General features: G+C 39.5%; 1 protein-coding gene across 1 annotated transcript; it reads right to left on the reverse strand.

Annotated features, from left to right (window-relative positions):
• Positions 1-1,836: 1,836 nt before the first annotated feature.
• On the reverse strand, positions 1,837-25,841 carry LOC134498325 (interleukin-1 receptor type 2-like). Its single transcript, XM_063304402.1, has 10 exons — positions 25,739-25,841; positions 21,489-21,522; positions 20,675-20,805; positions 20,305-20,563; positions 18,640-18,814; positions 12,774-12,948; positions 9,848-9,913; positions 5,990-6,125; positions 4,936-5,087; positions 1,837-2,122 (listed from the first exon to the last, which is right to left on the reverse strand). The coding sequence occupies exons 1-10, from the start codon at positions 25,839-25,841 to the stop codon at positions 1,995-1,997; spliced, it is 1,359 nt and encodes a 452-aa protein (XP_063160472.1). The 3' UTR covers positions 1,837-1,994.
• Between the last annotated feature and the right edge of the window lie 345 nt (positions 25,842-26,186).

Genomic DNA, 26,186 nt, shown 5'->3' on the forward strand with positions numbered 1-26,186 from the left:
AAGCTGCCCTGAATTGACAAACTGGGAAAGGCCACTCAGGTGCAATGCTGTCTAAGGGAAGTGTTTCCTCCCTATTCCTGCAGGCACCTAAAGACTCAGTAGACCATGGTCTCAAGAAATTCTCCAAGTGCCCTTTGGAAGCCAAAAGGTTCTGCTAGATGCCTTGGGAGGGTAAACTGAATATGTCTATCCTCCCCAAAGAGATTGATAGCACTAGTCAACTCTAATGCAATCAGAGAATGATCTTACCATGACAAGGGACAGATGGTAATGTCTCCTAGCCCAGATCATGTCACCTCTGCCCCCAGACAAAAATCAGATCTAACATGTGGCCTTCTCCTTTTTTTTGTTTCCTGATAATTTTTGCCTGAGACTCTTTGGAAACTGAATGACAGATTGCTCTTAATTAATTAACATGTCCCAGTTTTTAACCTTGGAAATCAGGTTATCCCAGTCATGCTGCTTTTAGAACTGGTGGGAAATTAAAAGGTATGATATGGGACAATTGCATTAATACAATAAAATCTAGAAAGAGCCTTGGGCTAAACAGGATGCCTATAGAGTGGTATAAAATATTTAAGGAGGCTTAAATATTTTTTTAAGGTGGCTCCTATTTGTTTCCTATGAAACAGAGCCTCTGTCAATGTCATATTATGAAGCTTATATAACACTTACTTTGAAAGCTGATAAGGACCCTACGAATTGTGCTCATTATTGCCTGATATCGCTGCTAAATGTTAATGCTAAGACTGTAACATCTGCTTCGGCAAGAATATTACAGAAACTATTACTTTCAATAACTCATCCAGCACAATCTGGTTTAATGAAAAGGTGTTCGATTATATTAGACTTCCAACAGATATGTAAGCTTTCTGTACTGATAATATGGATCAGCTATTCTAGCATCATCAGAGGCAGAAAAAGTTTTTTTTTATGGTGCAGATCAAGTTTCTGATGCAGGTGATATACTGTAGAACATTAAAATTTGATACTAGCCTTCTTGGAAAACTGATGCTTTGAAATAGTCTCAGGTCGACCCAGCCTTCCATCCTTCCAAGGTCAGTAAAATGAGCGCCCAGCTTGCTGGGGAAGGTGACAACTGGGGAAGGCAATGGCAAACCACCCCGCTATAATCTGCCAAGAAAACATCGCGAAAGCAGCATCCCCCCAAAGGGTCAGACATGACTCGGTGCTTGCATAGGGGACCTTTCACCCTTTCAAAAATGGCTAGAAAAAAAATTTTTTTTTGTTTTCCGTAAGTTGGAAAAGGGCATAATTACTCTTAATCAATTAATAAGTAATGCTAATTTTAAAACTTATGATAAATTACAGAAGGAACATAATTGATTATATAAAACCAAATGGTAATATATACAGTTAACTACATTTGCTATGTTCTCTGTTCAGCTCCGATATCTTACTGGCTTCCAAAATTCCAGAAGAACAGAAATTACGTTTAAAATATAACTTGTAATAATATGTATAAACATAAAATTAAGATTTTGGTTATAAACAGATGTGTTTTAAAAACACATAATAACTTAAAGTCTTTTTATAATAACTTAAAGTCTCTCTCTCTCTCCTCCCTTTCTTCCTCTCTCTCTATGCCTTTACCTTTCTTTAAATATACTGTTTATAAAAAATTCAATATGATTTTTAAAACATACACACATCCAGTCCCCTCCCCCTTACTATAAAATCTAAATAAGCCAGTGGTTGATGTATGTTTGCTAATGTTAAACTTATTTTCTATATCAAGTTTCAGGGGTAAATTTGGGGATTAAAAGACAGAATTAAAATTAAAATTAAAAGACAGAAAATTACAGTAACTTAGTATATTTTTATTGTCATGGAAACTTGCATTAGATTTCCTTCGACAAGCATCAAAACATCAGCTTCATTTCTGTTAACAACCAAGAAGACTTGAGGTACATTAGGACAGATGAGAAAATCATTTTGGATGCTAAAATAAAAAAAGTACAAGAAAATAATTTTTAGGAGCTGGCAACAACATATCCCTTGGTAGATCTTTGCTTCCAGTATTTTCTCATGTACATTCCTCCTACAATGAGAGAAGCCAGAGCCACAGGAATGACTGCCAAGTGCCAAGACAAATGGCGGTCTGTTAAAAAAGAAAGAAAACACCCAACAACATTAGACATCATACTCTGCACTAAATCACTGTTTTTCTAAGCTCCCTGGTTCCCACAAACACAAGTCTCATCAATAGGAGATGGAGTACAAAACAACAGGACATATCTATGGCAGTTGGAAGAAATTTGGTTACAATCACTGCAGCCCTTTAAAGTAGGGAATCCAGATGTTTCCAACAGTGGGTAACCAAATATGCGGAAGGCCCTGGAAGACAGCCTGAAAACAGCAAGCTTCCCACCTCTTCAGTGCTGTCCCTTGCTCTGAAGGTGTTTAATCTATTTAGTTATCATGTCTCACTAATATCATTATACCCCACCCCATTCCCCACCCCCACCTCCCCATAATTGGTTTAACCCACTGTGTTTCTCAACCTTGGCAGCTGGGAGATGTGTGGACTTCAACTCCCAGCTATGCTGGCTGGAGAAGTTTGGGAGTTGAAGTGCACACATCTCCCAGCTGCCCAGGTTGAGAAACACTGGTCTAACCTATGATTTTCCAGGGGACATTGGAGTACAGTTCTACTGTCTGCTGGAAGCTGAAGGTTCACAGGGCCCAATCTTGCACCTCTGCCAACTCATCTTGTGGTTGTGAAGTTCACAAGTCAATTTTATTTATTTTTTTAATTAAAACTTTTAGCTACAATAATAAAAGATAATACAACCTAAAAAGAAAAAGAACAAGAACAAGAAAAAATAAAAGGAAAGAGAGAGAGAGAGAATATTCTCGCTTTCTATTCTTTTTCTTTTTTGGTTTGTATTATCTTTTATTATTGTAGTTAAAGCTTTCTAATTTTTTTTATTATAAGTCAATTTCACACAGAACAAACTGATCCTTCCGTTTGGTGCTACAACTCTCCTCTGAAAAAGGATACCTTCACTGTCTTGCTCTACAGATTATAGGGCAAGCTATTGCCCAACAGAACAGCTGAAGGTTTTACCAAACATTGGACTTCACAAATAATTTCAGGGAATTTAAGCAAGCCAGCTTGGAAAAGATATTCCCCAATAAGATAAGCCCTTTCCTGGATCAGGAAGCCCTTCGAACAGTCACTGGTGCCCTTGCTATCTCCCATATAGACTACTGCAATGCGCTGTACATGGGGGTATCCTTGAAGAGTATCCGGAAGCTTCAGCTGGTCCAGAATGCGGCTGTGCAGGCTATTTTTGGCACCCCTAGAAGGGCGCACATAACACCTTTGCTACGCAAGCTGCATTGGATACCAGTCTGCTTCCAGGTCCAATTCAAGGTGTTGGTTATCACCTATAAGGCCCTACAAGGCATGGGACCAGGTACCTAAGGGACCACCTCTTCCCCGTTTCATCAGCCTGCCCCACCCGATCATGCAGAGAGGGCATGCTATAGACCCCGTCGATAAGAGAATTCCATCTGGTGGGGTCCAGGAGGCAGGCCTTCTCTGCAGTAGCACCTGCCCTCTGGAACATCTTTCCCCGGAGCTGAGATTAGCCACATCATTCCTAGACTTCCGGAGGAAGTTGAAGACCTGGCTCTGCCACCGGGCTTGGGGCAGGGAGGAGAATAGTTATACTTGGGGCTGGCTAGTGTCTTGAAGTGCTCCTTCTATACAATGACTAAATGAGACCATAGCCATCTGGATTTTGTCATATTTGGTAGCTCTGTGAAATTGTTTTATAGTGTGTTTCATATTGAAATTTTATTATATATTTATTGTTTTATATTGTAAACCAGCCAGAGTTCCTCCGTTCGGAGGAGATGGGTAGTGACACATTTCATAAATAAATAAATATTGATGGGATGTTTATTCCGATCCAATAAAACTGTTGACAAAGTGTAATCATTGATTCTTACATCAGTCGGTGACCCACAAACCTTGGAAAGGTTGGCCATGCTCCAGACTCTTTGAAGATTGTACCAACTGATCATCCAATGCTAATGGTCCTGGCAATAAAGGCTTCCCACTATAAATTTTAATTTTCCAAGCGCTGCACAACCCAAGATATAGCAATGACTTGTACAACCATCCATGGATTTTACAACATAAAATCTCCCTCTTTTCATTCTATCAATACTAGAAGTATAAAATGTAACATGTACTCAGTCATGAGGTCTGATCGTTATTCCTTGCTTGGAGGTAGCAAATGAGAGAACCCACAAATAGTACATTAATCTTGCCCTGATCCCAAACACTTGGCTTGGAATCAATGTAGATGCTATTTCTACAGCTTATTTCTTCATATCACTGAAGAAAAATGCTATCTCCCCCTTAGCTGAACTCAAATTGGTACCATGTCTGAGTCCATATGAAAATCAGCATGACTGGTGTGGAAAACTCACCTAAGAAGCTCGCTAAATGAGATTCAATGGCCCTAGTGGAGATGTGGCATTTGCTGGGGAACTAATCATGTGATCTGGATGATACATAGATTGAGTAGTTTTGCATATTAGCTACATGTTATGGATTCCAAATAGAATCAAAAAGAAAACCATTACACAGCAGTAATGAGCAAACTGTGGGATAGCCTTTGGCAACACTGGCTGATTTTATATGTACATAATTCTCTCTGCTCTTTCTTTGGAATCATGCCAAGAGAAATTGTAATTAGTTGAAAGTAAAATAACTTCTTAGAAATCATGAAATATAAACATGACCTGGCCAGAAGTTATTCCAGACATTTGGCCAGTTTATTCTTTAACCTTCTTTCTACATGTACAAAATGAGAAAATGAATGGCCACTATCAGAGTCATTAGAAGGAATAATGAGGAAAAGATTGTAATAAACACAGTTGGGTTGCTATACAGACCTTTCTCTTCTTTCTTGACTGTCATTGGTTGTACACGATGCCCACAACTGTTCTGTGCCACACATATGAAATCAGTATAAAAATCTGCTTCTGTGATGGAGTCGAAGATCAATGGCACCTCAATATATCTGTCGTTATTTTCTACAAGTTTCCTAAGAGGGAATATAACATTTATATTGTGAGGCAGAGATGCAGAAGAGCCTAAAAGGAAAGGGCAACTGACTGAGCAGAGAGATTACCTGAATTTCTCCATTAAAAAATAATAAAAAAAAATTAAAAATCTGAAGGAAGTCCTCTCTTCCTCCTAGATTTTTTTCCTACTCACCTGATCTCTGCTGCTGCTACAACAAAACTTAAACTGAAAATGGTTTGGCATGAGAAGTTATTGGGTACCTCACACACATCCAGATACATATCATTTTCGCTCTAAAAATTATAGTTCATCTCATCATATTAAATTAGATTAAGGGAAGACACAAGTTTGGAAAAAATGATTTTACCGTAATCCAGTAAGCCTACTTTGACTTTATGTGGCACTAATTTATTCACACCTGCAATGTATCTCTCAAAAGTTCTCAAATTATCACCATTTAAATATCCAACTATCATTCCAAGTGAAGTTGGAACAAATGATATTTGAGATTAAGCATGTTTCCCCAATCTGGCAACCCTACAGAGGTGTTCAAATAGAATTTCCATAATCACAGTGTTTGCAGGAGGGGGGTGGGGCAACACAGATGACGAAAGTCATCATGTGTGGCATTGTGCAAGTGACAAGAATTAAGTAATTTGCATTGTTTGCACAATAATGTCATGACACAATAATGTCATAATTGTATCTTGCCCCAGACGCCTAAGCGTAAAATCTACAGCTGTCATGGCTAATGTCTGGGGCAGTGGGAATTAAAGTCCAATACATCCAGAAGTTGGGAAAGGCTGAAGGAAAAGCTGTGTGAGGCTTATAGAATAGAAATCAGAAACTGTTGACTTGTACATCTGCTATAAAGATATTACCTGGTACAACAACATAGCATAATATTTCAACAACATTTACCGGGCTTCCCCTTCCTTAACTCTGCTGTTTGGGTAAATTGTGTGGATGTAACTGTTATTGGCCAGCCACCAGACATCAGCATGGGAATGGTTATTTGCTCCAAGAAACACTTTACATGGGATGATGAGCTGAGAACCTGTTTTGAAATGAAATACAGAGTTGAGGGAAAATAAATGCGCACGCACACACACACAAGAATATATTTGCATGGGAACAAATAATCCCAACTCTGAATTTTTAAGGTATTTTCAGAAGATCATTTTTCTTTCAGTAGCCAGGACTAAGTAGCTATGGAGTAATTTGACTTTAATGGGATGGTTTAATTTCATTGCATTGGTTTTATGCTTAATTTTTATTAGTCCAGGTAACTTGGAAAAGTTATGTACCAGAGAGTAACTAAATGGGCAGCTGATTCTAGCCAGAGGAGAAAAAGCTGTGTGATTAATTGCTTTCAGTCAGACAGCACAGTCTGACTGAAAGTAGTTAATTCTCATGCAGATACACTGAAATACTGTAGTCCTATTGGCTATTGAATTGTTGCAAGATGCAAGTAGGAATTCACTTTAGCAACTGCAGCTTCATGTAATCCAGGAGGCCAATAATGCCACAGTGTAAGTCATTGATTTTCATTTCACCAAACTGTTAGTCGTGATCAAAGACCCAGCCTGAAGCCTTCAAGGGGAATTGCAAAGACTCTGCTCTTGGCCACCTGAAGTAAGTACAGCATTTCCCAAACAGAAAACAAAATATAAACAATTATCACCACCAAAGGTTGTTGATCAGATATTGGGTATTTGGGGGTAGATAATCTGGCTACATCAAGTGCCTACAGAAATCTTCCAGGGAGATGCAACAATGAAGAAGATGAGATGGTAGTTAAAAACCTTGACCTTTTTCTAGTAACCGCATTGCAGGCAAGATTGCTCTTTCCCAACCTCTGGAGTGTGGGAAAGTGAGTTTAAATCTGCTCCCCTTCCAGCAGTTCTAAACAAGGTGACTAATATTGACCATCATTCCATAATGCCTAATAATGGCTAGTCACAGGAAGAGTGGTTTACAACACTTGGACTTGTTGTTCATCTGTAATCTATGACTATTCACAACTCTGTATTATGTGTTGTGTGCACCAGGGAGCATCAATATTGTTAACAAACTCATTTTTATGTTTGCCCAATTAAGAGTTTAATTTATTTTTACAACTACCTTATGTTTCTGTGATTAAACTATATTTTATTGTCCCATTACTGCTACTAAAGTATTTACAGTACTCGTTAGCATTCTACAGATATTTCACCAACACCGAAGTCAAGAGAATTAAAGTATAGTAAGGCCTCATAGAATTAATAATTAATAAGTTACATGTTCCCTAGAATTTCTAGCTTTAAACTGCAGGTGCTAAATGCATCTCAGTGTAATATTTAGGAGGAAATCATCAAATTGCTCTTCTGGGCTGATGCCAATATTTAAGACTAAGATTTGTTTTAAGCTTGAAAATTAAGCACTTGCTCAACCACCTTGTTAAAGAAGAGAAGGTGAAACAAGGCTGGTAAAATCATCCAGATTTGGACAATTTATTTAGCTTTGCAGTGCTTGCCCAGCATATACAAAATTAAGATGACAGTTTCAAAGTTACTTAACTAATCACTCCCTCCATCTGTGTAAACTAACCATATCTGGTGCAACCACATCCTTCTTGAGTCATGCTTACATTCCAAGAGTCCAGAATCATGTGAGTCAATGCAGTTGTTTTATGTCTCAGTTTGTCTCATTTCTGCAGAGCAATCTGCTTGGACATCCACTCGATCCATTCACAACTGAAGTTCTTTATTGGGGTTATTATCTAGCCAGTTTGGTCTGATTCTTGAGAACTAGCTGTTAAATTTCTTCTCTTCCGTCAGTGAAGAGACAGAGATCCAGCAGGCCAAGCTGAGCAGAGACCTCATGTTTTTCAGCAGCAGGTCCAGACTGCTTGCTTTCATGCTCTCGCTGCCTAACCCCACGTTGGCCACCTTCTCTACAAGCATGGCCCTTGTTAGGCTCTGCTCTTTTGCAATTTGGCACCAAGGCTAATCCGGTTCCCTGCTAGGCAAGATCCAGGGGAAGTGTCCAGTGGTCTAGCCAAGCTGGAGGAGAAGAAGAAACCAGGCCATGTCACATGCACCCTGTGGCATTTCTACCTTCCTTTCAATGCTGTGATCACAGAATCATATTTTTCCTCCCCTTTGCACATATCCATAGTCCAGGACAGAACTATGCACAAAAGTAGCCTGAAAACAAGCAAATCTCCTTCAAAGGGGGATCTACTCCTTCAGCCCCTCAAATTCACTATTTTTAAGAAATAGAGGGAAAAAATAGATTAAGGACTGAGTTGTGACTTATTTTAGATAAGACTTTAGTCAAGGAAATATACCAAAAGCCTGTCCCCATATCTCAGCACTTTTTCAGAGCCTTGCAAACTGAACACTTAAGAGGTTTTATCAGAATGTCTGCCTTCTTCTCAAATGCCTTAATAAAGTTTACCATCACAGGAAACTGTATAAACAGATTCAACCTTATACCCCACTGCAGATCTGCATTATCAGTTGCCCAATCTTGTAGAGGTGGCAAAAATTGGGTTGCTGGGACAGGACTTATTATCGCGCCTGGGTTTCAGTGACACATAGACATCTCTCATGTCTGCAGCTGTATGTCTGCCGGAGACTGTTGTTTTGATTTTTTTAAAATCAAGTACATTGGCTCCTATCATCTCTACACAACGCATGCACCTGTTTTATCCAACATAGCCTCCACAAGTTCTCCACAGTCATTATTTCCAACTTGATGGAGCAGCTGTTTCAGGCACAGTATTAGGAGGGAAGTAAATTATGTCAGGCATCTACAGGTCCAGAGGCTTGCATCAAAATTATGAAAGCAGCGTTTTTCTGCTGCAATGGAAGACCCCTTTCTTCTGCTGGTATGTGGGACATCACAACCCATGGACAAAAGGGGTGGAACTTCCATTGTGATGGCATGATATTGATTTCATTGTCTGCTCCCTTTGACCTTCCCTTTGTATATCTTTGGCATATAAGCAGGACAATAAGAAAGAAGTATAGAAAGTTCTTCTTTAGGTTATAGCCTTGGGTGATCACTGCAAAGAATCCAGGAAAGAAGTTTGGGCAATGGCATCAAGCACCTGGACTGGATGCTTCCAAATAATTATGGCTTCCAGCATGGAATCTGACCAGCTGGACACCAGCTTCTAGCTGAATTTTGGTTAATCTAAAACATCTTGATAGGGTCAGGCCTAACACTGGTATTAGAATAGAAGGCCACTACAAAATCCTCAGGCTATATGCACTTCCAGGATGTTAAAAAACTTCCCAGAAGAAGGTTTGCAATGGCAAACCACATCTTTATTGTTCCTAGGAAACCGCTGGAAGTGTCCAGGAAATCATCAAGAGTCTAGCTCACTTACATTTTAGAAATTGATTTAAGGCTTGAATGTAGATATTCACTCAGCATTTTGGAGTTTTCTTAACTTGGCCCTGATAATAACCACACCATGCTAACCACTGAAAAGTTGTAAAGTCTCCTTTAAATCAAGCAAGCCTACAGCCCAGCTATTTCCTGCTGTTTAACGTCCAACCCCAGACCAGGTTGGCTCATGCTGAGACATTCAGCCATTGGCAGCTGTAATTTCAGTTGGAGCTTATCCTAGAGTTTATTGCTATTGTAAGACATCTGTGAAGAGTGGACTATCCAGCAAAACTCAGTTTATTTCTAATCTGGTTCTCCCTGAATCAGGAAAAAAAGTTGACATTAGGTTAAACATTGCCCTCATTTTTCCAAGTACGTTAAATAAATTATTGACCTTACCAAGGGCTGCTAATGTCATCATTTCAATTGGACTGACAATCACAGGGCTGTTTTTTTTCTTTTGTTCTAGTGAGGAAATCAGAGAAAAGCATTAGATTTTTGAAGCAATATATTATTATTACAACAAGCATGCCTTCCACTAACTGCTACAAGAAGAGTGCAATGATTTCTTCCAAAGAACTAGTAGAACTGAGAAATCAACAATCACCTCAAAATAAATATTTGGCACAGATTTAGGACCCAGGTATCTGGTTCCCTTGTTGAACTGTGACCTGGCTGCAAGTAAAACTATTCTAGTGCAATCTGCAGGAGTGGCTTTCTGCTGGCAGAGAGTTAAAGCATAAAGATAGCCTACTGAGCCTGGGAGTTCTCCAGAAGTATGGACCTCAGTTCCTGGAATAGCTGGGTTGTGTAGTGGCTCGTTAGTGTCCCTAAGACTGGCCTGGCCACAAGGCCAAAAATCTCGACATTCCCTAATGACTACTCAGAAAACAATAGGTGATGAGAGCTGTGGAAAACAGGGTCTCATATAGACATGCTGGAGTTCACAAAAGTAGATATTGCTTTTTTTTTTTATCCTGCCTTTATTATTTTTAGAAATAACTCAAGGCAGTGAACATACCAAATACTCCTTCCTCCTCCTATTTTCCCCACAACAACCACCCTGTGAGGTGAGTTGGTCAAGAGAGAGTGAGTGGCCCAAAGTCACCCAGCCAGCTTTCATGCCTAAAGCGGGACTAGAACTCAGTCTCCTGGTTTCTAGTCTGGTGCCTTAACCACTAGACCAAGCCACTTGAGCCTATCTTCATATTATATCCTGAGAGGTAAGAGTTGGGTTATCCAGCTGAACATGCTTATTAATGTTTCAAAAATATGCATTCATTTTCTACAATGAAATGGTGCTCATTTCCAAGTACAGTACATGGGGGTTAGCAACAGGGTACCCACTGCAGTCTGTTTTATTCATATAGTCATCATGGTTTTACAATTCAGAGCATTCAAAGGAAACTGCACATCCCTAATCTGTTTTCAAACCATGGTTAGTAAGTAAAGTTGCTTGCTTGCTTGCTCAGTTTAACGTATCAGGAATACAGACACAGAGCAGCAAGTGTTGTAAGGCAAAAGAAAAACACTGAATACAATTTCATCTTTGTGAGCTTCAGAGCAGAACTAACTTGGCCCACTAGAGCAGTGTTTCTCAACCTTGGCAACTTTAAGATGTGTGGACTTCAACTCCCAGAATTCCCCAGCCAGCCTTGCCCCAGCCTGTTGAAGTCCACACAGTTTAAAGTTGCCAAGGTACAGAAACACTGCACTAGAGAGTGGGAGAAGTGGAGGCTGTAACATCAGTAAGCCCATGGGTTGCCCCAGTTGTAGGCAGCAGAAGAGGGCATACCTTATAGTTAGCAAGAAAATGCAAAGCATTGAAATAGTTCTTGCTCCCTTCAAGTTACAAAATCAAGAAAAGAGCAAAGGCTGAACATAGGATGGTTTTCAGCACCAGTCTGGGCAGCTGGAAGAAAATGACTGGCACAGGAATTAGGCTCTGATGCATGCTGGGGTGTAGCACATATTCCAAAGCCCATTCCCAATGCTACCTTTCACCTCACCTCAGGCCTTTTAAGTGGCATGGTGGATTTCCTGTCTTCACTACCTAAAACACAGAAGTAAGACTCTGCTCTAGTCTTTCTGAACTCCATAGAAGATCCCAGCTGGTTGGAAAGGTTGTAAAGAAGAGCAAGGTGCTGTTTACCCTGAGCTTTTAAAGACATTACTGCCATCTGTTGGCTGCTTACAGGCAACACATTCCCATCTTGCTTATGGTTCAATCCATCAGCAAAGCCAGTTTTAAAACTTTTAAAAGGAGAATGAGACAGCTGCCTTGGCTAGAGCTCCTTTTTCTTCTGAAGATGGTCTCATGTCTTTGTTTATTTTTTGCACCACTAAGCAAATCTATTTGCCTGAAACTATTTTGAAAGGCCATCATTCAACATAATTGCTCAGCTTTCCTTGTTTAAGATACAGGGTTTTCACTTCCATTGACATTTAATGATTTAAGTTCTCATTCCATGAAACTGTTTCAGACAGTTATCTGAAGCAAGTAGCTGGCATGTTGTACTGGGTAAGCTCATAGTTTTGGCATTTGACAGCTCTAATGCTGAGAAACTTGAACAGAAGGAAGTTTCTGTTTATATCTTATTCTTTTCGCAATTCTCTGCCAGGTCACATTCTAGGAAACTAGTTAAGCAGATTTTGTGCATCTGCAATTACACAGAAAAAATGTGGGATTGATCAACTGGTGTACAATTATGCATACTACACATCTGTATTTTTTTTCATATCTCTTACTTCTAGTCTTACGGCAAGAAACAAATCCAAAAAGTGGAAGTATTAGCTGGTAAGATTGCAAGAGTTTTACATGTTGTGGTCTAGTCATCCAACAGAAGTAGAAGAAATAAAAAACAAATGCAGGGGTAACCCAGAAGAGTACTGCCATATTCAAAAACTGACCATTGACCCATCTAGATGAACTCTGTCTACCCTAGCCACAGCTTTTAAGGGTTACAGGAAGGAGTTTTTCACCATATTACTTGGAAATGCCAAGGACTGACCCTGTAAGCTTTTTCTTGCAAAGCTGGTGCTCACAGTGAGCTACAGCCCCATCTTCTAACTCAAATCAAATCAAGTTTATTACAGCCTTAAGGCCAGATACAATCAAAATACCTAGTAATAGCAGTATTACATACATACATGCATACATACATCTTCTACACTTTGCAACTGTACTCAAAATTGCAAAATTTATCCTGATGGAAACCCATTATATAAAAATTAGATCAACAACAACAAAAAACCCTGTAGGTATCAGATTTAACAAACACTCCATTCACTCAAATAGTTTTGGTTGGTTTTGTGTTTGTTTTACCAAGTATCTGTAGCTGAATATTTCTGGTAATATTATATTGTGCCTTTTCAAACTCAAAGGTCATTTCACAAGTATAATAGCCGGAATCATTCAATGAGATGGAATTGATCATGAGATAATCAGTGCCTTTCAGAGCTTCAAACTTCTTATTATCTATGTTCAGACGTATAGAGTCCTAAAGATAAAAATAAATAAAAGGAATTATTGAATGATTAAATGTAGTATCAGACTTGCTTCAGTGCAAAAAGTAGTCTCAATTTTCCTCTTGCATATATTTTTTTCATTGTTCTTTGGCCATTTAAAATGTCCAGACTGGTTTAATTATCATACTGTAGATGTGGTAACATTGATCTTTGGAGATCTTCTACATTTTTTTCAAGAATGCCCAATCACTTGTTCAAAATAATCAGATATCTTTTTCCAAGCTAGAACCAGGCAGCCTGAATCTATGTGGTTTGTTTGATTGATTGATTGATAGTTATTTTTTAAAATACAAAGTTCCCTTTATCAAAAATTATCAAGGTAGCTAAGGTTAAGCCAGCCAGAAAACAAACAAAAAGCAATACAATGAAAAAAAGTATCTACCATCTGCAAATAGCATGTGAGTAGGCAGTAGAAAACATGATAGAACTGCAGTAAATAAAAATCTGGGCAAATAGCAAAGATTTGAATTGGCTCCAAAATAATGGCAAAACCAGGGCCATTTCTACTTTAATGAGTGCACTACTTTCTGGCACCAGTGGGAACCTTTGGAATTTTGAGACCGTGTGATGGATGTCAGGGAGATGCTTTTTCTCATCCAAATGGGATCTTGGTAGGCAGAGGAATCTTTACAAATGTATAATACTACTATAATAAAAATCAAACTAAAAATCACATAAAATTGTCTGCCGTTATACTTAACAATACAACAGTTTTAATAATCTTAATCTTAATAAACCCAAAAAAGAAAAATTAGTTTGATTTTTATTATAGTAGACAGAAATGTATACAATAGTAGTAGGGGGAATAATTAAATATGTGTTATCTCTTGGAATGGGGAAAGTTGCTTAGGAGGTTTATATGAATTTCCTTTTTTTCTTTATTTTAATATAAGGGGAGGGAGTAACTGTACTTGGTGATTTTTATAATGTGCTGAAGTGGAATAATTTATAGAAATAATGTGGTTTTGGTTTAATATAGAGTAAGAGATTGATTATGGAAAATTTTTTTATATCCTTGCAGTTAAAAGTCAGAAGTCAAACATTTCTGTAATGTTGAAAATTGTTTTCTCTTGTGCTTTCACATCTTTTTAGTTCTTTTTTATTTTTTTTGTTTTTTGTTTTTTCGTAGCTTTTATCTTTGTCTTGAAATTTAACAAAATTCTTTTAAAAATGTATACAGTAAGCAGGTTCATTGCTTTGTACCATGCCAATATCTTTTTAAAAAGTCAATTGGGGTAGGGACCCTAAGAGAAAATATTCTGAGATATAGGTCATCTAATCTTCAGCAAAGGATCGTTACCTTGTCGTGGTGCTGGAGATTAAGCACCTCAATGATGCCATGAGCTAAACCGTGAAGGGCCACCCAAGACGGGAAGGTCATGACAGAGAGCTCAGACTAAATGCGATCCCTGGGGAAGGTAACGGCAACCCACCCCAGTATTCTTGCCGTGAAAACTAAATGGATCAGTACAACCAGAGATATGTCGGTATACCATCGGAAGATGAGACCCCCAGGTCAGAAGATGGTCAAAATGCTACTGGGGAGGAACAGAGGATGAGCTCAACTAGCCCCAGACGTGATGACGCAGCTAGCTCAAAGCTGAAAGGACGGCTAGCGGCCGACGGTGCTGGTGGTGAACGGTGAATCCGATGTTCTAAGGATCAACACACCATTGGAACCTGGAATGTAAGATCTATGAGCCAGGGCAAATTGGATGTAGTTATTGGTGAGATGACAAGATTAAAGATAGACATTTTGGGCATCAGTGAATTGAAATGGACTGGAATGGGCCACTTCACTTCAAATGACCACCGGATCTACTACTGTGGACAAGAGGACCACAGAAGAAATGGAGTAGCCTTCATAATTAATAGTAAAGTGGCGAAAGCAGTGCTCGGATACAATCCAAAAAACGATAGAATGATCTCAATTCGAATTCAGGGCAAGCCATCTAACATCACAGTGATCCAAATATACACCCCAACCACAGATGCTGAAGAAGCTGATGTAGAGCGGTTCTAATAGGATCTGCAGCACCTACTGGATAACAGGCCTAAAAGAGATGTTATTTTCATCACGGGAGACTGGAATGCTAAGGTAGGCAGTCAAATGACACCTGGAATTACAGGTAAGCATGGCCTGTGAGAACAAAATGAAGCGGGACATAGACTGATAGAATTTTGCCAAGACAACTCATTCTGCATAACAAACACTCTCTTCCAACAACCTAAGAGACGGCTTTATACATGGACTTCCCCAGATGGACAACACCAAAATCGGATTGACTACATCCTTTGCAGCCAAAGGTGGCAGACATCTATACAGTCGGTAAAAGCAAGACCTGGAGCTGACTGTGTTCAGATCACGAACTTCTTAGTGCATAATTTAGGATCAGACTAAAGAGATTAGGGAAGACCCACAGATCAGCTAGATATGAGCTCACTAATATTCCTAAGGAATATGCAGTGGAGGTGAAGAATAGATTTAAGGGACTGGACTTAGTAGATAGGGTCCCGGAAGAACTCTGGACAGAAGTTCGCAACATTGTTCAGGAGGTGGCAACAAAATACATCCCAAAGAAAGAGAAAACCAAGAAAGCAAAATGGCTGTCTGCTGAGACACTAGAAGTAGCCCAAGAAAGAAGGAAAGCAAAAGGCAACAGTGATAGGGGGAGATATGCCCAATTAAATGCAAAATTCCAGAGGTTAGCCAGAAGAGATAAGGAATTATTTTTAAACAAGCAATGCGCGGAAGTGGAAGAAGACAATAGAATAGGAAGGACAAGAGACCTCTTCCAGAAAATTAGAAACATTGGAGGTAAATTCCAGGCCAAAATGGGTATGATCAAAAACAAAGATGGCAAGGACCTAACAGAAGAAGAAGAGATCAAGAAAAGGTGGCAAGAATATACAGAAGACCTGTATAGGAAGGATAACAATATCGGGGATAGCTTTGACAGTGTGGTCAGTGAGCTAGAGCCAGACATCCTGAAGAGTGAGGTTGAATGGGCCTTAAGAAGCATTGCTAATAACAAGGCAGCAGGAGACGACGGCATCCCAGCTGAACTGTTCAAAATCTTGCAAGATGATGCTGTCAAGGTGATGCATGCTATATGCCAGCAAATTTGGAAAACACAAGAATGGCCATCAGACTGGAAAAAATCAACTTATATCCCCATACCAAAAAAGGGAAACACTAAAGAATGTTCAAACTATCAAATAGCGGCACACATTTCATATGCCAGTAAGGTAATGTTCAAGAACCTGCAAGGTAGACTTCAGCAATTCATGGAGTGAGAATTGCCAGATGTACAAGCTGGGTTTAGAAAAGGCAGAGGAACTAGGGACCAAATTGCCAATATCCGCTGGATAATGGAAAAAGCCAGGGAGTTTCAGAAAAACATCTATTTCTGTTTTATTCACTATTCTAAAGCCTTTGACTGTGTGGACCATAACAAATTGTGGCAAGTTCTTAGTGGTATGGGGATACCAAGTCATCTTGTCTGCCTCCTGAGCAATCTGTATAACGACCAAGTAGCAACAGTAAGAACAGACCATGGAACAACAGACTGGTTTAAGATTGGGAAAGGAGTACGGCAGGGCTGTATACTCTCACCCTACCTATTCAACTTGTATGCAGAACACATCATGCGACATGCTGGGCTTGAGGAATCCAAGGCTGGGATTAAAATCGCTGGAAGAAACATTAACAATCTCAGATATGCAGATGATACCACTTTGATGGCTGAAAGTGAAGAGGAACTGAGGAGCCTTATGATGAAGGTGAAAGAAGAAAGTGCAAAAGCTGGCTTGCAGCTAAAACTGAAAAAAACCAAGATTATGGCAACCAGCTTGATTGATAACTGGCAAATAGAGGGAGAAAATGTAGAAGCAGTGAAAGACTTGGTATTTCTAGATGCGAAGATTACTGCAGATGCTGACTGCAGTCAGGAAATCAGAAGACGCTTAATCCTTGGGAGAAGAGCAATGACAAATCTCGATAAAATAGTTAAGAGCAGAGACATCACACTGACAACAAAGGCCCGCATAGTTAAAGCAATGGTGTTCCCCGTAGTAACATATGGCTGTGAGAGCTGGACCATAAGGAAGGCTGAGAGAAGGAAGATCGATGCTTTTGAACTGTGGTGTTGGAGGAAAATTCTGAGAGTGCCTTGGACTGCAAGAAGATCAAACCAGTCCATCCTCCAGGAAATCAAGCCAGACTGCTCACTTGAGGGAATGATATTAAAGGCAAAACTGAAATACTTTGGCCACATAATGAAAAGACAGGACACCCTGGAGAAGATGCTGATGCTAGGGAGAGTGGAGGGCAAAAGGAAGAGTGGCCGACCAAGGGCAAGATGGATGGATGATATTCTAGAGGTGACGGACTCGTCCCTGGGGGAGCCTGGGGTGTTGATGACCGACAGGAAGCTCTGTTGTGGGCTGGTCCATGAAGTCACAAAGAGTTGGAAGCGACTAAACGAATAAACAACAACAACACAGGTCATCTAATGCAGTGAGAGATTTTCTTCAGACACATTGGATTTAATAGACACACTTTAGCATATCTAACTCACCTGAATGAACTCTGATTCTCTATTACAGGATCAAGGGGTCGGAGGTGATCATTTCTCAAATAGTGATTTATAGCATCTTCTACAGTCCCCCAGACATCATTGACTTGAAGCTACAGTAATGAGAATAGGGATGAGAACAGGCAATCTTCAGCAACAGCTGGGTGATGCTATGAAGACACTCTAAGACTGTAGTGGACAAATGGCCTTTGTTTAACAGTCAGCACTTTGCTGTGCCAGGCTGGAGGGTAAAACATTAGCATCTTAAAATGCAAGGGGAAAACGTCCACAGTATATCAACAGTAACAACAAAAGCATTACATGTCCAGAAAACAGCATTGCTGAATTTCAATATGATAATGTGAATGTTCCAGAGCCAAACAAAGCTGTAACACAGGCCTCATTTAGACTATGGCTGAGAGTTGATCACCTCTGTTTCATCACATTCAGTTTGTAATGTATAGCGTAGAGCTGATGATAGGTCTATAGTTCCCTAAGCCCAAGACAGAACATAATGGTCAGAAATAATGGAACTGGCTGTCCAGCAAGATCTGGAAAACCACAGATTCTTCATTTTATTTATTTATTTATTTTCTATCCCGCCTTTTTATTTTTATAAATAACTCAAGGCGGCAGACATACCTAATACCCCTTCCTCCTCCTATTTTTCCCACAACAACAACCCTGTGAGGTGAGTTGGGCTGAGAAAGAGTGACTGGCCCAAAGTCACCCAGCCGGCCTTCATGCCTAAGGCGGGACTAGAACATACAGGCTCCTGGTTTATAACCTGTTGCCTATGTTTCTCCCTCCAGCCTGGCACAGCAAAGTTAAACAATGGCCATTTCTCCCCTAGAGTCTTAAGAGTGTCTTCATAGCATCACCCAACTGTTGTTGAAGTGATGTTCAACATTGGCTGTTCTCATCCCTATTCTCATTACTGTTGCTTCTAGTCAGTGATGTTTGGGTGACTGTAGGAGATGCTATAAATCACTATTTGAGAAATGACCCTGTTTACTGGTATTTGAATATTAGGAATCCAAGTTCAAATCCCCATACAGACATTTAGAAATGATTTGGGAATAATACCTTGTACCATTTGAGTTCATAATTGGTATCATTTTGTATAAAATTTTCTAGATGAGGACAAACTATCTTTCCAGAACTAAACATGAATGCCTTCTGAGGATAGGAAATATTATTGGCTTCACTTCTCTTGACAACTTTTAAATGCAATGACACATCAGCGCAGTAAGAAGAATTCCTGCAAGGAAAAGGGAAATTCACAGTGAGGAATTGTGGCATTCAAACACAAAGATGAATCTTTTCACTCTTTTTATTATTCCTATTTAATCATTTTAGACATCATGCAATAGGAATACCAGACACTGGACAGTACTGACATACTGAATTGTGTCCACTGTTGACTCTGATTTTGTTGAAAACACTCTTGCTCACACAAGTCCTGGTGCTCTATATTTCACCCCTACCCCTTAGAGTTGGAGGATTTTCTGGAACAGAATGGGAGATCAGTGAAAATCTGCTACTGAAGCCCCAGACTAATTTTTCATAACTCAAAAAAAGCTCAAAAGCCTTCTTCTCCTTACCATTTTCTCCAGATGCCCAAAAGAAAGCACACTGCTGTAGTAAAGTCTTAATCTTAATGGTGGAATGAATATGCCCGAGTGTGCAACTTGCATAGGATCAAGAGCTATACCAGGTTTTGCATCCATGTTGGGGGACATAGCCAGAGATACTGTAGGTCCCAAGTGGGTCTTTCAGGATGCTTAAGACATATTTTGCCGTTCTAAACTGATTTTTTTAGTTCTCATAAAAATGCAAAAAGTAGCTTCCAAAAACTCTCCAATGTAAAAAGAAACCTCCCCAAATCCTCCACTCTAGGCATGGTGGTGGGCCACAGTTACCCATGAATCACAGTTTTGCACTCCTAGTGTAAATCCATGGCCATTGAGAAGCTGCAAGGGCACTTTCTGGCTAGTTGTCCTCTTTTGCTTTTCTACTTGCAATGGGAGAAAACTGACTGTCCCACAGCAAGATATAGAAGTTCTAGAGGTATGTATCTATATCGCTCTGCAATGTGGTCCATATATTAATCAGGAAGTCTTTGCAGTAGCAGTCAGCGCTGACTGAAGTATTGAAATGATGCTTTATTCAGCAGCCTACCAATCATGTTTTGGGAACTCTAAAGTCTCAAACTCTTAACTTTTAGGTATTACAAGGATGGTAAAAAGTATATCTAATCTGAATTTGTTGGCAATTCTAATTCTTAATATACAGTAGTTCCTTAACTCAGACATCAATTTCTTTATCATGGATATAGGTGTAAACCATACTCCCTAAAATGGCAACCACCAAATATATCACAAAATTTGGGGAAGCTGCCCAGTCTGAAGGAGACTATGTTCTAATTTGCACATTAGTCCAGAAAGCAAAAAACCAATCAGTTCACTTAAATATGCAAATTAAATGTATTTTCCCCTATTCCTTGATCCTAAATTGCAACAGAACAGAACAGTTAAACTTTGTGTTAGTTAGATTAACATATTTTCCAGTAAAGTATCCAACATGTTTAACATATGCTCTACAAGAAACATAGCTCTCTCCCAATGAGTATAACTTCTCTGAGAGTACTGTGTCATGGCCACTAACCCCTTAGCTACTCCTGGCTAAATACAATCTCTTTACAAGGTTAAGCTATGTAAAACTGAACAGCCACATGAGTTAGATGCCGACCTTCGAGTGCAGATATATTCCCCAGTGTCCTCAAGAAAGGCTGGTAGAAGCCAGAGAGCATCAGCTTGTGACATTATTCTTGGCCCCTTGAGTCCTGCAGGGATAACAGTCGATGAACCATTTTTGTACCAAGTCAGGTTAAGGGGTAGATCAAAAGATTTCATATTTTTGTATTGTAAACGAGGACATCTTAGGACCATGGGTTCTCCTTCCAGGACAAAAGCGGGCCAGGAGTATATGGTGTGATCTCGGCACTTATCTGCATAAACACAGAATTACTTTGTATTAAAGAAGAGAAAGAAGAATAAAAGGAACCAAGAACAGGAGATTCTTCTTTCCAAGGATTGTCTATCATGACGAGAGCCTTCACCTGTACTTTCCACACGATGGATTTGGAAGGCAGAAATGTCAAACATATTAGCACTGAAAATATACAGGAGTCTGGGTACCACATTCCATATGAAACAGGAAAGAGAGAAATGATGGATGACATTTGGAGACCTGCAAATGAAGAGAGGATGCCAGTAAGTGTTCCATATTACCAGCAACTGATGTTCTTTCCAAGTATGCCCAAGTCAACTCCAAATTACGAACCTGGAAGCACTTGAGGGACATGTAGTAGTACAACTCACTCTGTGCTTTGGAATGACTCAGGTGGCAGGTAGCATGTGAATGCTGGAAAGAAAAGGGAAGGAGCCTTGTAATGTTCTAGCTAGGCTCAGGAAGCTCTTGACTTCTGCTAAGGAATACTATAGTGAGCCAGTTTGGTGTAATGGTTAAAGGCACCAGGCTAGAAAGACTACGAGAGACTATGAGTTCTAGTCCCACTGAGGCATGAAGCCAGTTGGTTGACCTTGGGCCAGTCACTCCCTGTCAGCCCTAGGAAGCAGGCAATGGCAAACCACTTCTGAAATCTTGCCAAGAAAACTGCAGGGGCTAGTCCAGACAGTCACCAAGAGTCAACATTGACTTGAAGGCATGGGCACAAAAGTGGAATACCATACACGCATGCCATTTCTAGTGCTCTGCCATGAAAGGAATCTCACTTCTGTTCTAAGGTGGGTAGGCAAGCTGATGCCTTCCTGATGTTTTACACAACCCCCACAGTCTCTTGTGATGAACTATACTAGGTCAGTCTAATGGAAGCTAAAGTCCAAAACTTCTAGGGGATACCAGCTGCTTACCTCTGTTTGAGTTTTGAGTAGGCCAGAGGTATTTCTAATTATAACAAGAAGGCAAATCATGGTACACAAAATTTCAGCCTTCTCCCCCCATTCCTACCACTTTTATATTTTTTGAAGGAAAAAATGCAAATTCATAGTGTTGCGAGGAGCTCAGCCATCTCAGACAGGTTGGAGCTTTTGCATCTTCCACTTCTTTCTTTTGAATTTACATGGGGGGGGGGGATTCCCAAAAGTGAATACTAAAATGACCATAGGATGCTTAGAGGAACTCCAGAGTTTTGATGAACTGTCCCTAGTGAAATTGGGAGGCAGATTATTGGCTTGGCCAGAAGAAAAAATCCCTTCCTAATAAGGCTCCAAAGTATGTGAGTGAGAGGAATAATGGGGAATGTTTTGCCACAGAATCAACAAGCAGCAAGCAATAAAGGCTAAGCAATTGTTCATATTTTATATTTGAAAAAGAAGAACTGTTCAAATTCCTGAATGATTCTAGATCAAGTAGTACCAACATCAAGGAAACAAATAGGCAGATAAGGACTGCCAAAATATTAGAGATAATGAGGTGGCCAACTAAGTCAACAGATGCCAAGTGGTATGCATATAGACCCAGAGGTGTCATTACCCAGATCTTTTTCCTGAAACCCATGGCTATTTTCTGCAATGCAGGAGGTCCTGGACCTTATAAGATTAATGTCTGCAAATATACAGGAGAATGCTATTTCATTAATTAATTTAATTAGTTATTATTAGATTTTTATCCTGCCTTGTATATAGTTTTGGTCAACTCAGGCAGCAAACAAACTTAATACTCTTGCTCCCATTAACATACTTAATATTAATATATTAATATTAATATAACATACTTAATATCCTGCCTCCTATTGCCATTGTTGAATAAGATTTGCTGCTAATCGATCTGACTTTTGTATATAGTGTAGTAAGAAACAACACTATTTTGATTTTTGCCTCAGGCAGAATTCCATCTTAGATTGGCCTGCAGATCAGGACTGATATCGGACCATTAGTATTAGGCACTGATGATGATCCCACCCTGAATTAATTGCATGAGCTACCACTTCTGGAAATCTGCACAGCACCACAGTGACCAGTCACTCCGTGGTCCCTACTGGGATTACGGAATTGGCTTCCGCCTTTCTTTGCAAAGCACTAAATTCAATGCAGCTTAATCCAGCACATTGCCTAAAGATTTGGGCTTCTAAAATGCCACCTGCATGTCTTAATACATCCTTGATTAGCACCCACCCAGCTCCATTCTTCTCTGATTCTATTACTTTCAGTTTCTTATAACTGGAAAAAAAAAAAGGAAGTTAACATGATGCAGAACAAAACATCTGCCTTAAGCATATTTTTGATTTCCAACAGTGCCGGTATGGTCCACACAATAGTCCCTGATACATTCTTAGCGACTTAAATAGCAGCTCATTTCTTTGGAAGTGTACCTTTTTCTGGTGGGGGAAGGTGGGCAAAGTTAAATGAACATCCTAGAAGCCTTGAGGTGGTGGTGAGGAACACCTAATCTAGACCCTTCAAGTCTCTATAACTAGGCTTCCTCTAATCTGGAATCTTCCAGATGCATTGGAACTTCAATTCCCAAATCTTCCAGTCAGCACAGTGTTTGGCCATGTTGTCTGATAATTCTGGATAATTGTAAGTAAGGGTCAGTAATGAGACCTAGAGGCTAGGAATCAGTCTCATTGCCATTTCTCTCATTATTTCTATCCTGTATCTGTTGTGTGTGCCAGTTCATACCATCCATGAAGATGAAACCATGTTTTGAAAGAGGGACCAGTCCTCAGGGTTTGTCTACTTTGTTATAAGGGACAAAAACAAACATTTTTATATTCCATCAAACTTCCCTTATGTTATATATGAACAAAAGAAACAAAAATAAGAATAGAGTCTCTTGCTCCTTGAATTACATCCAATTTTATAGGCAGGGGGATTTTTAATGTTTGAAGATGTATATTCCCACACATGTTTCCAGGAGCTTCTCTGCATATATTTATTACAACATTTAATAATAATCAAGCAGCAGGATAGTCAAACTCCCTGCCTTCCACTATTCTGGCTACCTCAGTGATGCAATCAACTGATTTCTCCTCCACCTCAACTTTAAAAAAAAATCCCCATAATCTCTTACCTGTAGCTCCTCATTCTCTGGCCTTAGAAATATTCAGAGAACTATACCACAAGAGTCTCAGTAGATGGTTTTATATACCCCAGAGAAAACACAAGGGAAATTTCCCCATATTTCCCAATCAACATTTGTTAGAAAAGTCACTTGAAGAATACCTTTTCCACATTCTGTGGCAATGTTGTGGGGAAGTGTGTGTGAGATAGAATCAATACTTGCTAAGAGTAAGCAGAAGGGGAAATGACTGCTACATATGGATGCAAGCACAGTTCCCTTTTTTTTTGCAATGCTGCTTCTTTTCACCAGTGAAAAATCTTTTAGTTTTTGCTACTTAGATTTTCAATGAAGTTGAAGATCCTATCATTCATAGGGGATCTTCACTGAACTAGATCATCTGTTTGAACTAGTTTAAAAACGTGCTATTACCCACAGATGATCATTATGTTTTCAGGCTTTATTGGCTGTATCCACACAATGTTTTCACTGTGTATCTCTGCACACAGATATCCACTTTCCACAACCCAGGAATCGTTGGAATAGAATAAAACATAAAAGGAAACTCTTGTCCTAACCAAAGATCTCAGAAATAGATTGCTGTGTAAACCAGAATTGAAAAAGAGAATGTTTCAACCAAACCTCCCTATAGGAAAAAGGTCATTAAACCCCAAATGACTCAGGAAGTTTAGCGGGTATATGACTGAAGCAACTGTATCTACAGAAAATACATTTTAGACTCTTGCTTCCTTCTCATCCATTTCTGCAACTGTGTGGGAATTGCTCAGTTGATTAAACCTCTTGTTTGCTTTGTCATAGGCTATGACAGCCTCTGGTCTGGAAATTCTTTTATCATGAGCAATTGCTGACACTGGCTGCTTTCTCATGGGATCATGGGTGGCAGAACATTTTAGTCAGGCTTCAACCTTCTCGAGAGTAGTGCTATTTCTCTGGAGAAGCTACCTTTGAAGATTTAGCAGGCCGTCTCCCTGATTATTCATAAATATGCTGTTCTGAGAGGTATTCTAACAGACTGGGGCTATCTTTAGTTTATTTTTGAGTTATTGCCATTATTACGAAGATCTGATTCTATGTTGACTTTTATGCTTTCCACTGATATAATATTTTCTATATCATATTAACTGCCAGGAATCATCTTGATTGCAGAAAGATCCAAACACAATGTATAAATAAGCCATCAACCAACAAGACAAATGGACAAAGCCATTCCAAAGCAAGGGCAGCGGCATCTCTGAGGATTAGTGCCTCTAACAGACCTGAACACCAAGGATGCTACTCCCCATGAACTAAGAAAGTAAAATAATGGACCACAACTATAACAAGTGAAAATACTGCATATACATGTACAAATAACATTTTACTATACCTTTATGCATGATGCATCTCATAGCCATTCAGTATTTGATGTATGCCTCGTTGTTTGTCTGGTTCTCTCATTAGTGGCTTTTCATTGATCCATCTGAGGGCATAATATATTTCAACCAGAGGTTCTCATCACTTTCTTTTAATATGTTATATTGGCATTTCTGCCTAACTCCAAAAAAGGAATGGGCAACCCCAATCCAATCATAATAGGAATTAAAGGAAATTTATTGTATGAAATATTATCATTATATTGAATGGGTAAATTGTTCATTTGAATTCACTTCCATCAGCAGAATAATACAAGCCTGCCAAATTAGTTAATGTAACCTAATAGCTCTCAGATATTAGACTGTAGGCATGATTATGTGTGCATGTATGCCTTCAAGTCAGTTTTGACTCCTGGTGACTGCCTGAATGAGTCCCTGCAGTTTTCTGGGCAAAATTTCAGAAGTAGTTTGCCCTTGCCTGCTTCTTAGGGCTGAGAGAAAAGGACTGGCCCAAGGTTACCCAGCTGGCTTTGTGCTAAGGCAGGACTAGAACTCACAATCTCTGAGCTTCTAGCTCAGTGCCTTAACCACTATACCAAACTGGCTCTCATGATTAGCTTTATGAAAATTCCATCCTATCATATAAGTTCAGCCAATTGGTGACAATATCTTCAGCTTTAAAGTTAATAATTAACTAATCTTGTTTACAAATTGAACTAATAGTTTACTCTTGGGCATCACTGAAGCCTTGGTATTCAGATTCCAGACTGGGTCTTCTGTTTCAAATACCTGGGGGTAGTCCTCCATTCTGCCAGCAGTAGGAAAGCCCATGGGGACTACATAGCTGAAAATGCATAGAGCAGCTCATCTGCCATCTTTAAATTCCTTAAGACAAAAGATGGCCACTATATACCTGCCACACTCAAATTATTTGAAGCCAGGCCAATAGTACAACTTCTTTATGGTGTCCAGCTGGGTCCCTTCTCCAATTTTGCATTAGAATGTATACAATCCAAATTCCTAAGATCACCCTTCAAGTCCCAAAATGTGTCTCTAATGCCACCCTGCGACTAGAGACAGGCCTCATGAAAGTGGAGGCTAGAGTATAGGTGTCCATACTCAACAATTAGCTCAGACTATCCTTTCTTTCCCCTTGGCCTTGCCCCATTAACTATG

Source organism: Candoia aspera, chromosome 5, assembly GCF_035149785.1.
Source record: "Candoia aspera isolate rCanAsp1 chromosome 5, rCanAsp1.hap2, whole genome shotgun sequence".
In the NCBI taxonomy this organism is placed as follows: domain Eukaryota; kingdom Metazoa; phylum Chordata; class Lepidosauria; order Squamata; family Boidae; genus Candoia; species Candoia aspera.